At 41.1% G+C, this 13,250-nt stretch overlaps 2 protein-coding genes across 4 annotated transcripts in view; one reads left to right on the forward strand and one right to left on the reverse strand.

Moving 5' to 3' along the window:
• The window catches only part of LSP1 (lymphocyte specific protein 1), a 183,489-nt gene that overhangs the window by 159,189 nt on the left and 11,050 nt on the right, over positions 1-13,250 (forward strand). For both annotated transcript variants that reach the window (XM_053720493.1, XM_053720494.1), the window contains exons 10-12: positions 814-912; positions 992-1,066; positions 1,432-1,516. In XM_053720493.1, coding sequence (XP_053576468.1) covers positions 814-912; positions 992-1,066; positions 1,432-1,512 — 255 coding nt within the window. In that variant the 3' untranslated portion in view covers positions 1,513-1,516. The remainder of the gene's footprint in view (positions 1-813; positions 913-991; positions 1,067-1,431; positions 1,517-13,250) is intronic.
• Positions 1,182-13,250, reverse strand: part of PRR33 (proline rich 33) — a 53,466-nt gene continuing 41,397 nt past the window's right edge. For both annotated transcript variants that reach the window (XM_053720492.1, XM_053720491.1), the window contains exon 2: positions 1,182-3,738. In XM_053720492.1, the coding sequence (XP_053576467.1) occupies positions 2,033-3,738 (1,706 nt within the window). In that variant the 3' untranslated portion in view covers positions 1,182-2,032. The remainder of the gene's footprint in view (positions 3,739-13,250) is intronic.

A 13,250-nucleotide genomic window follows, 5' to 3' on the forward strand; every position in this document is an offset into this window, starting at 1 on the left:
CATAAGTAATGGATGACCCGTGGACTGACTACACTTAACAGGAGAAATAATCTCACTACAAAATGGTTGGGGGTTGAATGCTTTACTAACTTCTGTTTTTTGCATTTGGCCGCAGTCATTACAGTTTAATATATTAATCAGTGAGGGAATCAACACTAAAATATTGTCCACAGTGCTAAATTTTTATAGTGATATAATTTACAACATTAAAATTAAGTATTTTTTGTGACCACAATATTACTTTGAGTTCTGATTACTCATAACTGTTGGTCTGGCACATTCTAGAGGAAGCTTATTTTAATGCTACATGGTATTTGCTAATGTTTACAATAAATTTAAGGACATTAAATAACTGTTAATTTTGTGTAAAAATCGTGCTGCTCATACATTTTTGAGACAGGCCAAAAATCAAAATCTGTGTGGTTTCCTTCAAAATGCTGCAAAAAGCCTGAAGTAGATGTTTGATTTGCAGCATTTTGAAAAAAAAAAAACGGAGGTTACAGAATATTCTTTTCATCCACTCTAGGAATTTGGAAAAGCAAAATGTTTACACAAAAGCAAACAATATATAGATGTATAGCAATTTGGAGTCTTCTGATATTTGAATTCATAAAACAAAAAGTCTATGACTTAATTACTACCAGTATTTATGCCTGGGGATGTGACTTAGGATGTATTCATTCCACATTTATTTATGTTGCTACTGGCGGAATATGAGATCTACTGAATTGCTACACAGTGGTGCATGGGATTTCTTGACTGGTGATCCAACATTGGTTGTGAACTGGGTTTATTAAGTGAATGTCTTTGCAGGATACTGAGGGCATTAATGTGGCAGTGTCTGACCTGATCAACCAGTGGGGCAAAGAAAAATCTGAGACAGATGGCCCCCAGTCTCCCACTAAACTGACGGTAATCTATAACCTAAGTTGCATGAATTTATGCTAGAGGATAATTGTTCTTCTTCAACCCAACACATTTCTCTCCACAGGAAGTCAGACCTGGAGATGTACTAAGCAAGAAGAGTCTGTGGGAACAGAACGCAATGTCATCGCCCACTGGAAAGGTGCAAATTCCCTATAAATGATCTAAACTCAAAATCTTATTATATGAAATACAAAGAACATATGATTCTATTAGATATGGTTTCATTTAATATCTAGAATATAAACAAACTTAAGTTTCATTTACAGTTTTATTAGTGATATGTAAATGTTTTCACAAATTTATATATATTTTTTATATGTTGGGTTTTTCAGCAACATGATACTCAGTGATTACTTTTATATTCTAAGGACAGTCCCCCAAAAAAGTAAATATCTTTAATAAAAGATTAAAGAATAAACCAGAACACCAAGGCACCTGGGTTGCTTTATTTCTGGACTTAGGACCACTGTTTGATTCTGATCTTTTGACTCCATCTCTCCCCAGAACTCAGCTGCTAGCAAGAAATACAAGTTTGTTCCAACTGGACATGGAAAATATGAACGGATTTTGGTAGACGACCCTTGATGTGGTGAGTTTCTTTACCTCATTACACCATCTCTGGCCCCTCTCTCCTCCCATGTCTGTCTATATCTTCTATATCTTTATATGCTCTAACTTTCATTTTCTCATTTTAGTTTTCTGCCTTTCTAATTCCTCTTGTAATGCATTTTTTTTGGTTCTTAAAGGAACATTGTACACAAAATACAGGAATTAAATATATTAACATACTTGTGTAAAAAATGAAACTAGCAGGAAACCCATGCTACCTATGGTAGTATTCATTCTTATTTGCTCACCGCAACACATTTCAAACCAGGGGCCTTAGAAGTCTGACAAGTTGATCCAGTTCAAGGACAAACATTTTTGCAAAACTTTAATAAAATGTCCTCTTTTGTACAGTGCAAAGGTAAATATCCCTTAAACCCTGCCTTTCACATAAGGACACTTGAGACTACACTTGTATTAATTGTGCCAGAGAAACCTACAATTTAAGATCAGAGGTTGTAGCAGTGTTCAGCTAAGAATAAATGCCCAAACAAATCTCCTACACTTTAATCATCTCCTTAACTTGCTCCACCCCTTGATCTGCTTCATCGCCTCGGATGCTCCAACCAGATGCTGTCCTGTTGAAGTTGCTGATTGGTTGCTCACTTGTTTTCCGGTGAAAGAAAGAACTTACTCTTCTCAGGGGACGTGATGCAGCCTCCTTTAGCTTTCGTGCATCAAACCGAGGTCGGTGAAGGAGAAGAGGAAGGCGGAATCGTAGAAATGGAATTTGAGGAGGGGGTTCAGTCCCTGATTTCTCTTCAGTTTTGCTGGATGTAGAAGACATGTGATATAGTAGAGCATCCCACATTTTATTGGCACGACTTGGCCGGCTTGGCTGAGGCCCATCTGTGACTGTATTAACATTCTTCTCTCCTGTCTCATCCTTCACTTCCACACTATGGCTTTCAGGGAATTTTGGTTCCTCTGGCTCTACTACCAGGTGTTTGACCAACCTAGCCCACCCTCCTCCTGGTTTTCTTCTAGGAGGCCTGGGGCGCTCGGGTTTTTTTAAAAGATTCATCTCTTCAGAAATAGGGGCTTTTCCTTTAGGAGATGATACCACTGGACTTGGGGCTGTATGATCAGATTCATCGGTCTTGGGGGTGCAGTGGTTTTTTAAGGAAATTTTATTTTTCGAGGCAGGATTTGTACATGTTGTTCCTGAAGGAAGAGGGGTTAAACCACCGTGTATTTCTGTGTCCCTTTGTGTAAGTGGACTCTGAGTTGTGTCTGAAGCAAAAGCTGAGGTAGGGGGAGGAATATCTGTACCAACAAAGCAAGATGAGATAGGTCTGGTAATCTCTGTGACTTCTGGCGTAGAGGATAAGACTGATTCTGTTGTTGGTGTCATCACTGGAGGGCTGCATCCGCTTTGCTTATCTGTGGCCACACTCTGATCTGCAAGTACATTGGTGGGTGTCTCTGCACCAGTGTCTTTTGAAAGACCACTAAAAGCTATGGCTAAAACTGTGGTTTCTGGTTTTGGGGATGAGCTACTTTCTGCGTTTAAGGTTTTATGGTTATTATGAAATTGATTCTTATTTTCTCCTATTTTTGGAAAGGGGGATCCACAACTTTTTTGGGGTGTTTTGGACGGGTAAAAGACAGCCGTGGCATCTTGGCCATGGCTGGGGGTTTGAGAAACTAATGAGGGAGTGGGAGTTGTAGGTTTGGGTGTAGGGGTTTCTGGTAGACAATATGGAGAAGTTTGGGCCCCTGGAGAGCAGCTTGGGTGTGTTTCATTGGCTTGATCTCGGCGAGTAAACACATCAGGGATGTTGGCATCTGGTGGGCGAGGAGATGGTGTGTCATAAGGTGGAGGTGAGTTGAGGAACTGGTTTAGGCTGTGCTGCTCTACTACAGTAAATGTAAATCCACGGTGCTTTGGGTAAGGTGAAGGAACACGGTGTGTTAAACCCCTTATCTGGAAGCGAGGGGGAAGATTCAGAGAAGGAGGGACAAGCTTCCTGGGTGCTGTAGGTTCCAGATTTTCCCATTCACCTTCATTGACAGGGGATAAAGTGGAACGGAAGGCTTTATGTGGCTGAGTAGGGGAAGCCTGCACACCAGTCCGCTTTGATGCTTTTTTCATGAGACGCTGGAGTTTAGCATTGTCTTTAGGAGGCTTAGGTGCTGTTGGAGGAGGAGTTGGAGATGGGGGACCTGGATCCACCAGAGGTGTCACTGTGAGTAACATGATGGCTAAAAAAAAAGGAATATAAAATCAGTCCAGACAGAATACATTGCAAACAAGATTTATTGTACATTTGCTTAGTGCTGATTGGTTAGCACAGATGTTGTGTGCAGTTATCAAGCAGAAAACTTAAAGAACCATTATAGCGTACCACTAGCGACCCTTTAACTCTATGGCCTCTAGTTATTAATGTCTGTCGGACCTGATCCGACAGAGCGGATCAGGTCCGACAGACATCGCTGAATACGGCGAGCAATACGCTCGCCATATTCAGTATAGCACCAGCAGCTCACAAGAGCTGCTGGTGCAACGCCGCCCCCTGCAGACTCACGGCCAATCGGGTTGATTTCCGGCGATGTCTGTCCGCCTGCTCAGAGCAGACGGACAGGTTATGGAGCAGCTTCATAACTGCTTGATATATATGCCCCAATGTGTTTAACCCCTTTGCTGGTTAAAGAAACGCTCGGAAGTTGCAGAGAACTGCTGGTCCCAAGCAGAAACGGCTGGTAATCCAATCAGAAGAGTTATTCACACAGCTCGGTAACTAGTTACAACATGTAATTATTTCAACTATAATGTCCCTTTAAAGTTACCAGAACATATATAGTGAAATAGGCTTGATTAGAACACTCTAGTTAATTGACTAACAAGGTAACAATGCTCTGACTGTCTTCCTGTTAGCATCAATTCACATGTAAACTATTGGGAGAAAAAAAGGAGAGAGCAGTTTTGTTCCCAGACATATGTCTGAAAAGTCAAATAAAACATAAGAAATATAAGAAAATAAAGAATAGGGCCCCCGATGATTGAAAGGGCCATGAGGTGGTGAGATATTCAAAAGTGATCCATTGCAATGTCAAGAAGGGCTGACAGTACTGTTTAAAGGCAGCATTGCCACCTACATCAAAGATGTGATATAAATCATCCCTTTATACAGTACTATATGACAATACAATTTACATGTGTCAACAGAATCTCAACTCCTGATCTTACAATAGTGAGTTAAACATATGAATAATACACCTATAGGAGCTGGTGGATTGTGGGTGTATGATATATGTATATACATTGTTTAATGTATATGTATTGTATACTATAATCTTAGATTATGTATGTAAACTGTAAACTTGATTTTCGCGTTTCCATAATTCACAATATTGAGATCGGGTTTTCACGTTTGTAATATTCATTGCGATCACTCTGTAGCAAAAATGTTCTATAATAGTATTAATCTATATCTATAAACATATAGTATTATAGAACATGTTTGCTACAGTGCGAATGGAATATTATAAGTAAAACACGATTGGGCAAGATTATGAAATATGAATATTACAAAAGCGAAAACATGATCACAATATTGTGAAATATGGAAACTCGAAAAAAACGTGATCGCAATATTGTTAAATATGAATAATGCGATCACAAATACGCATTCTCACTATAATTTAAATATGATTTTCAGTTGCGATATTTCCAAGTTTGACAAATCTAGTCATATAAATATACATATGCATCATTTAAAGTGTTACTACACATAAAACTTTTTTTATTTTGGCAAACGCAGAGCCTATTTTGTGTAAACACGCTTTAAAGACAGCCCTGCCTACATCACATCTCAACTGGTTTTTGCTGAAGTTGCGATCCCCATAATATCCTGGGGAAGACACAACGCCGTTCAGACCACTTTTTTAGAATTTCGATGTTTTGAATATCGGGCCTAAGTCTCAGGGTGTATTTATTGGTTTTATTGATAAGTATAGATCTGGTCTTCTCTCACATTCTCATGGAGACATAGAGGCCTATTTATCATAGGTCTATCGGACCTGATCCGACAGTGCGGATCAGGTCCGCAGACATCGCTGAAAGCGGAGAGCAATACGCTCTCCGTATTCAGCATTGCGGTGCAACGCCGCCCCCTTCAGACTCGCGGCCAATGGGCCCGCCAGCAGGGAGGTGTCAATCAACCCGATCGTACTCGATCGGGTTGAATTCTGGCGATTACTGTCCGCCTGTTTAGAGCAGACGGACAGGGTTATGGAGCAGCGGTCTTTAGACCGCTGCTCCATAACTTGTGTTTCTGGTGAGTCTGAAGACTCGCCAGAAACACGGCCCTTCAAGCTCCATACGGAGCTTGATAAATGGGCCTCATAGTATTCTGTCAGCAAGACTTTATCTCTAGACATCTGTGGTAAGAGCACATGAACTAATAACCATTTGTAAAAATGAAATAGAGACAAAGCTGTGACCCTGCAAGATGCTTCATGAGATTCATGAGATTGTGCTTGTGAAATTTCATTTTGTCATAAACATAAAATCCATTAGAACCCGAGAACTAATCTAATTACCCACCAAAAAAACATCTATCTGCAGCTGGCACAGATCTTATATATATCCTATACATATGACTTGCTAAATTGTCTATCTCTGAAGCCGAGTTGAAAACGTGTAAAACTAGTAGAGATTCTGAGACAAAGCAAAGAGAAAAACATCAATAACAATATCTGCAAATAAATCACAGCAAAGTTCTCTACTGAGTCAGGAATCTGGTGAAAGGGGCATTAGTTACAGATTTTTACTGGACACTGGCAAGCCCAGACCTGCCACAATATTTATAGTGTACACATCTGTATATTCAGTTATAAAACAATAATACAGAAAATATATTTATTTGCTTGTAAATGACAAACATTAATCTAGAGTAGCTGGTGAGCAAATGAAGCACATTAATACATCTTCTGTATTATAATTATATATTTGAATGTACAGATGTGCACACTATAAATATTGTAGCAGGTCTTGGTCAGTGTTTAACCAGACAGTCCAATAAAATATATGAAAACAATGAACACTAAAGGGCAATTTTAGTCTAAAATATACATGCTTTAATTTGTTAGAGCATGTCATTTTAAGACTAGGGACCCTTTAATGATACATGTTTAACCCCTGAAGGTCCTGTTCGGGAACTGTAGAGCACTGTTGGTCCCAAGCAGAAACCTGGGCTGATCCAGTCAGCAGCACTAGTTACACAGCTGGGTTATGCGGCTAGCACTGCGATTGGCTCAGAGGCAGTTTCCACTCAGGACCAGCTGTGTTCTGCAGTTCCCAAGCAGTACTTGTGTTTAACTACCCAAAGATAGTTATGAATATTTTACATTCCAATGTTCTTCAGATAGAAGAAAATGTTCTGTTTATTTTTAAATATATATTTCTTATATATCTGATGTATTTTTTGTAAAATGTATATCTATGTTTATATATACTGTGTGTGTGTGTATATAATATATATAAAAATCCAAGATGTGAATCCTCCCTCCTGGGGTCAACCACCCGGTCCCTCTGTGTACATGCAGCAAGCTTCAACAAAGTCAGAGGCAAACCAGGTTTTCTTCAAAGCAATTAGTCAAATTTATTGATGTTTCGGGGAACAAAAACTCCCCTTCTTTAGAAGAAGGGGAGTTTTGTTCCCCGAAACGTCAATAAATTTGACTAATTGCTTTGAAGAAAACCTGGTTTGCCTCTGACTTTGTTGAAGCTTGCTATATATATATATATATATATATATATATATATATATATATAGACGCAGATATATTGGGATGTAAAATATTTACAGTACATACACAGTGAAATACATTATTAAATGTATATATATATATACACATTATACATATACATATATACACATAAACATATATATATATATACACACAGTGAATATATGAGTCTAACACTTTATTTTAATGTATATATGTTGTGTTGGGTGCAACCTTTTATTTAGCTCTAACCCTTTACACAAGAACTTTAGTTGCGCCGACCCTACGAGCACAAAACAGAATTTATGTTTACCTGATAAATTACTTTCTCCAACGGTGTGTCCGGTCCACGGCGTCATCCTTACTTGTGGGATATTCTCTTCCCCAACAGGAAATGGCAAAGAGCCCAGCAAAGCTGGTCACATGATCCCTCCTAGGCTCCGCCTTCCCCAGTCATTCGACCGACGTAAAGGAGGAATATTTGCATAGGAGAAATCATATGATACCGTGGTGACTGTAGTCAAAGAAAATAAATTATCAGACCTGATTAAAAAACCAGGGCGGGCCGTGGACCGGACACACCGTTGGAGAAAGTAATTTATCAGGTAAACATAAATTCTGTTTTCTCCAACATAGGTGTGTCCGGTCCACGGCGTCATCCTTACTTGTGGGAACCAATACCAAAGCTTTAGGACACGGATGAAGGGAGGGAGCAAATCAGGTCACCTAGATGGAAGGCACCACGGCTTGCAAAACCTTTCTCCCAAAAATAGCCTCAGAAGAAGCAAAAGTATCAAATTTGTAAAATTTAGTAAAAGTGTGCAGTGAAGACCAAGTCGCTGCCTTACATATCTGATCAACAGAAGCCTCGTTCTTGAAGGCCCATGTGGAAGCCACGGCCCTAGTGGAATGAGCTGTGATTCTTTCAGGAGGCTGCCGTCCGGCAGTCTCGTAAGTCAATCTGATGATGCTTTTAAGCCAAAAAGAGAGAGAGGTAGAAGTTGCTTTTTGACCTCTCCTTTTACCAGAATAAACAACAAACAAGGAAGATGTTTGTCTAAAATCCTTTGTAGCATCTAAATAGAATTTTAGAGCACGAACTACATCTAAATTGTGCAACAAACGTTCCTTCTTTGAAACTGGATTCGGACACAAAGAAGGCACGACTATCTCCTGGTTAATGTTTTTGTTAGAAACAACTTTCGGAAGAAAACCAGGTTTAGTACGTAAAACCACCTTATCTGCATGGAACACCAGATAAGGAGGAGAACACTGCAGAGCAGATAACTCTGAAACTCTTCTAGCAGAAGAAATTGCAACCAAAAACAAAACTTTCCAAGATAATAACTTAATATCAACGGAATGTAAGGGTTCAAACGGAACCCCCTGAAGAACTGAAAGAACTAAATTGAGACTCCAAGGAGGAGTCAAAGGTTTGTAAACAGGCTTGATTCTAACCAGAGCCTGAACAAAAGCTTGAACATCTGGCACAGCTGCCAGCTTTTTGTGAAGTAACACAGACAAAGCAGAAATCTGTCCCTTCAAAGAACTTGCAGATAATCCTTTCTCCAAACCTTCTTGAAGAAAGGATAGAATCTTAGGAATTTTTATCTTGTCCCAAGGGAATCCTTTAGATTCACACCAACAGATATATCTTTTCCATATTTTATGGTAGATTTTTCTAGTTACAGGCTTTCTGGCCTGAACAAGAGTATCAATGACAGAATCTGAGAACCCTCGCTTTGATAAAATCAAGCGTTCAATCTCCAAGCAGTCAGTTGGAGTGAGACCAGATTCGGATGTTCGAACGGACCTTGAACAAGAAGGTCCCGTCTCAAAGGTAGCTTCCATGGTGGAGCCGATGACATATTCACCAGGTCTGCATACCAAGTCCTGTGTGGCCACGCAGGAGCTATCAAGATCACCGATGCCCTCTCCTGATTGATCCTGGCTACCAGCCTGGGGATGAGAGGAAACGGTGGGAATACATACGCTAGTTTGAAGGTCCAAGGTGCTACTAGTGCATCTACTAGAGTCGCCTTGGGATCCCTGGATCTGGACCCGTAACAAGGAACCTTGAAGTTCTGACGAGAGGCCATCAGATCCATGTCTGGAATGCCCCACAACTGAGTAATTTGGGCAAAGATTTCCGGATGGAGTTCCCACTCCCCCGGATGAAATGACTGACGACTCAGAAAATCCGCTTCCCAATTTTCCACTCCTGGGATGTGGATTGCAGACAAGTGGCAGGAGTGAGTCTCCGCCCATTGAATGATTTTGGTCACTTCTTCCATCGCCAGGGAACTCCTTGTTCCCCCCTGATGGTTGATGTACGCAACAGTCGTCATGTTGTCCGATTGAAACCGTATGAATTTGGCCTTTGTTAGCTGAGGCCAAGCCTTGAGAGCATTGAATATCGCTCTTAGTTCCAGAATATTTATCGGGAGAAGAGATTCTTCCCGAGACCAAAGGCCCTGAGCTTTCAGGAGTCCCCAGACCGCGCCCCAGCCCACCAGACTGGCGTCGGTCGTGACAATGACCCACTCTGGTCTGCGGAAGCTCATCCCCTGTGACAGGTTGTCCAGGGACAGCCACCAACGGAGTGAATCTCTGGTCCTCTGATCTACTTGTATCGTCAGAGACAAGTCTGTATAATCCCCATTCCACTGACTGAGCATGCACAGTTGTAATGGTCTCAGATGAATTCGCGCAAAAGGAACTATGTCCATTGCCGCGACCATCAAACCTATTACTTCCATGCACTGCGCTATGGAAGGAAGAGGAACAGAATGAAGTACTTGACAAGAGTTTAGAAGTTTTGATTTTCTGGCCTCTGTCAGAAAAATCCTCATTTCTAAGGAGTCTATAATTGTTCCCAAGAAGGGAACTCTTGTTGACGGAGATAGAGAACTTTTTTCTACGTTCACTTTCCACCCGTGAGATCTGAGAAAGGCCAGGACGATGTCCGTGTGAGCCTTTGCTTGTGGAAGGGACGACGCTTGAATCAGAATGTCGTCCAAGTAAGGTACTACTGCAATGCCCCTTGGTCTTAGCACCGCTAGAAGGGACCCCAGTACCTTTGTGAAAATTCTTGGAGCAGTGGCTAATCCGAACGGAAGTGCCACAAACTGGTAATGCTTGTCCAGAAAGGCGAACCTTAGGAACCGATGATCTTCCTTGTGGATAGGAATATGCAGATACGCATCCTTTAAATCCACCGTGGTCATGAATTGACCTTCCTGGATGGAAGGAAGAATTGTTCGAATGGTTTCCATTTTGAACGATGGAACCTTGAGAAACTTGTTTAGGATCTTGAGATCTAAGATTGGTCTGAATGTTCCCTCTTTTTTGGGAACTATGAACAGATTGGAGTAGAACCCCATCCCTTGTTCTCCTAATGGAACAGGATGAATCACTCCCATTTTTAACAGGTCTTCTACACAATGTAAGAATGCCTGTTTTTTTATGTGGTCTGAAGACAATTGAGACCTGTGGAACCTCCCCCTTGGGGGAAGCCCCTTGAATTCCAGAAGATAACCTTGGGAGACTATTTCCAGCGCCCAAGGATCCAGAACATCTCTTGCCCAAGCCTGAGCGAAGAGAGAGAGTCTGCCCCCCACCAGATCCGGTCCCGGATCGGGGGCCAACATCTCATGCTGTCTTGGTAGCAGTGGCAGGTTTCTTGGCCTGCTTACCTTTGTTCCAGCCTTGCATTGGCCTCCAGGCTGGCTTGGCTTGAGAAGTATTACCCTCTTGCTTAGAGGATGTAGCACTTGGGGCTGGTCCGTTTCTGCGAAAGGGACGAAAATTTGGTTTATTTTTAGCCTTGAAAGACCTATCCTGAGGAAGGGCGTGGCCCTTACCCCCAGTGATATCAGAAATAATCTCTTTCAAGTCAGGGCCAAACAGCGTTTTCCCCTTGAAAGGAATGTTAAGCAATTTGTTCTTGGAAGACGCATCCGCTGACCAAGATTTTAGCCAAAGCGCTCTGCGCGCCACAATAGCAAACCCAGAATTTTTCGCCGCTAATCTAGCCAATTGCAAAGTGGCGTCTAAGGTGAAAGAGTTAGCCAATTTGAGAGCATGAATTCTGTCCAAAATCTCCTCATAAGAAGAATCTCTATTGAGCGCCTTTTCTAGTTCATCGAACCAGAAACACGCTGCTGTAGTGACAGGAACAATGCATGAAATTGGTTGTAGAAGGTAACCTTGCTGAACAAACATCTTTTTAAGCAAACCCTCTAATTTTTTATCCATAGGATCTTTGAAAGCACAACTATCTTCTATGGGTATAGTGGTGCGTTTGTTTAGAGTAGAAACCGCCCCCTCGACCTTGGGGACTGTCTGCCATAAGTCCTTTCTGGGGTCGACCATAGGAAACAATTTCTTAAATATAGGGGGAGGGACGAAAGGTATGCCGGGCCTTTCCCATTCTTTGTTTACAATATCCGCCACCCGCTTGGGTATAGGAAAAGCTTCGGGGGGCCCCGGGACCTCTAGGAACTTGTCCATCTTACATAATTTCTCTGGAATGACCAAATTCTCACAATCATCCAGAGTAGATAACACCTCCTTAAGCAGAGCGCGGAGATGTTCCAATTTAAATTTGAATGTAATCACATCAGGTTCAGCTTGTTGAGAAATTTTCCCTGAATCTGAAATTTCTCCCTCAGACAAAACCTCCCTGGCCCCCTCAGACTGGTGTAGGGGCACTTCAGAACCAATATCATCAGCGTCCTCATGCTCTTCCGTATTTTCTAAAACAGAGCAGTCGCGCTTTCGCTGATAAGTGGGCATTTTGGCTAAAATGTTTTTGATAGAATTATCCATTACAGCCGTTAATTGTTGCATAGTAAGGAGTATTGGCGCACTAGATGTACTAGGGGCCTCCTGTGTGGGCAAGACTGGCGTAGACGAAGGAGGGGATGATGCAGTACCCTGCTTACTCCCCTCACTTGAGGAATCATCTTGGGCATCATTTTCTCTAAATTTTGTGTCACATAAATCACATCTATTTAAATGAGAAGGAACCTTGGCTTCCCCACATACAGAACACAGTCTATCTGGTAGTTCAGACATGTTAAACAGGCATAAACTTGATAACAAAGTACAAAAAACGTTTTAAAATAAAACCGTTACTGTCACTTTAAATTTTAAACTGAACACACTTTATTACTGCAAATGTGAAAAAGTATGAAGGAATTGTTCAAAATTCACCAAAATTTCACCACAGTGTCTTAAAGCCTTAAAAGTATTGCACACCAAATTTGAAAGCTTTAACTCTTAAAATAACGGAACCGGAGCCGTGTTTATGTTTAACCCCTATACAGTCCCTGGTATCTGCTTTTCTGAGACCCAACCAAGCCCAAAGGGGAATACGATACCAAATGACGCCTTCAGAAAGCCTTTTCTATGTATCTGAGCTCCTCACACATGCAACTGCATGTCATGCTTCTCAAAAACAACTGCGCAATAGAGGCGCGAAAATGAGGCTCTGCCTATGATTAGGGAAAGCCCCTAGAGAACAAGGTGTCCAATACAGTGCCTGCCGGTTATTTTACATAATTCCCAAGAATAAAATAATTCCTCAAAGCTATGAAGTATTAAAAATGCTTATATATCAATCGTTTTAGCCCAGAAAATGTCTACCAGTCTTAAAAGCCCTTGTGAAGCCCTTTATTCTTATGTAATAAAAATGGCTTACCGGATCCCATAGGGAAAATGACAGCTTCCAGCATTACATAGTCTTGTTAGAAATGTGTCATACCTCAAGCAGCAAAAGTCTGCTCACTGTTTCCCCCAACTGAAGTTAATTCCTCTCAACAGTCCTGTGTGGAAACAGCCATCGATTTTAGTAACGGTTGCTAAAATCATTTTCCTCTTACAAACAGAAATCTTCATCACTTTTCTGTTTCAGAGTAAATAGTACATACCAGCACTATTTTAAAATAACAAACTCTTGATTGAAGAATAAAAACTACAGT

Source organism: Bombina bombina, chromosome 7, assembly GCF_027579735.1.
Source record: "Bombina bombina isolate aBomBom1 chromosome 7, aBomBom1.pri, whole genome shotgun sequence".
NCBI classification, from domain to species: domain Eukaryota; kingdom Metazoa; phylum Chordata; class Amphibia; order Anura; family Bombinatoridae; genus Bombina; species Bombina bombina.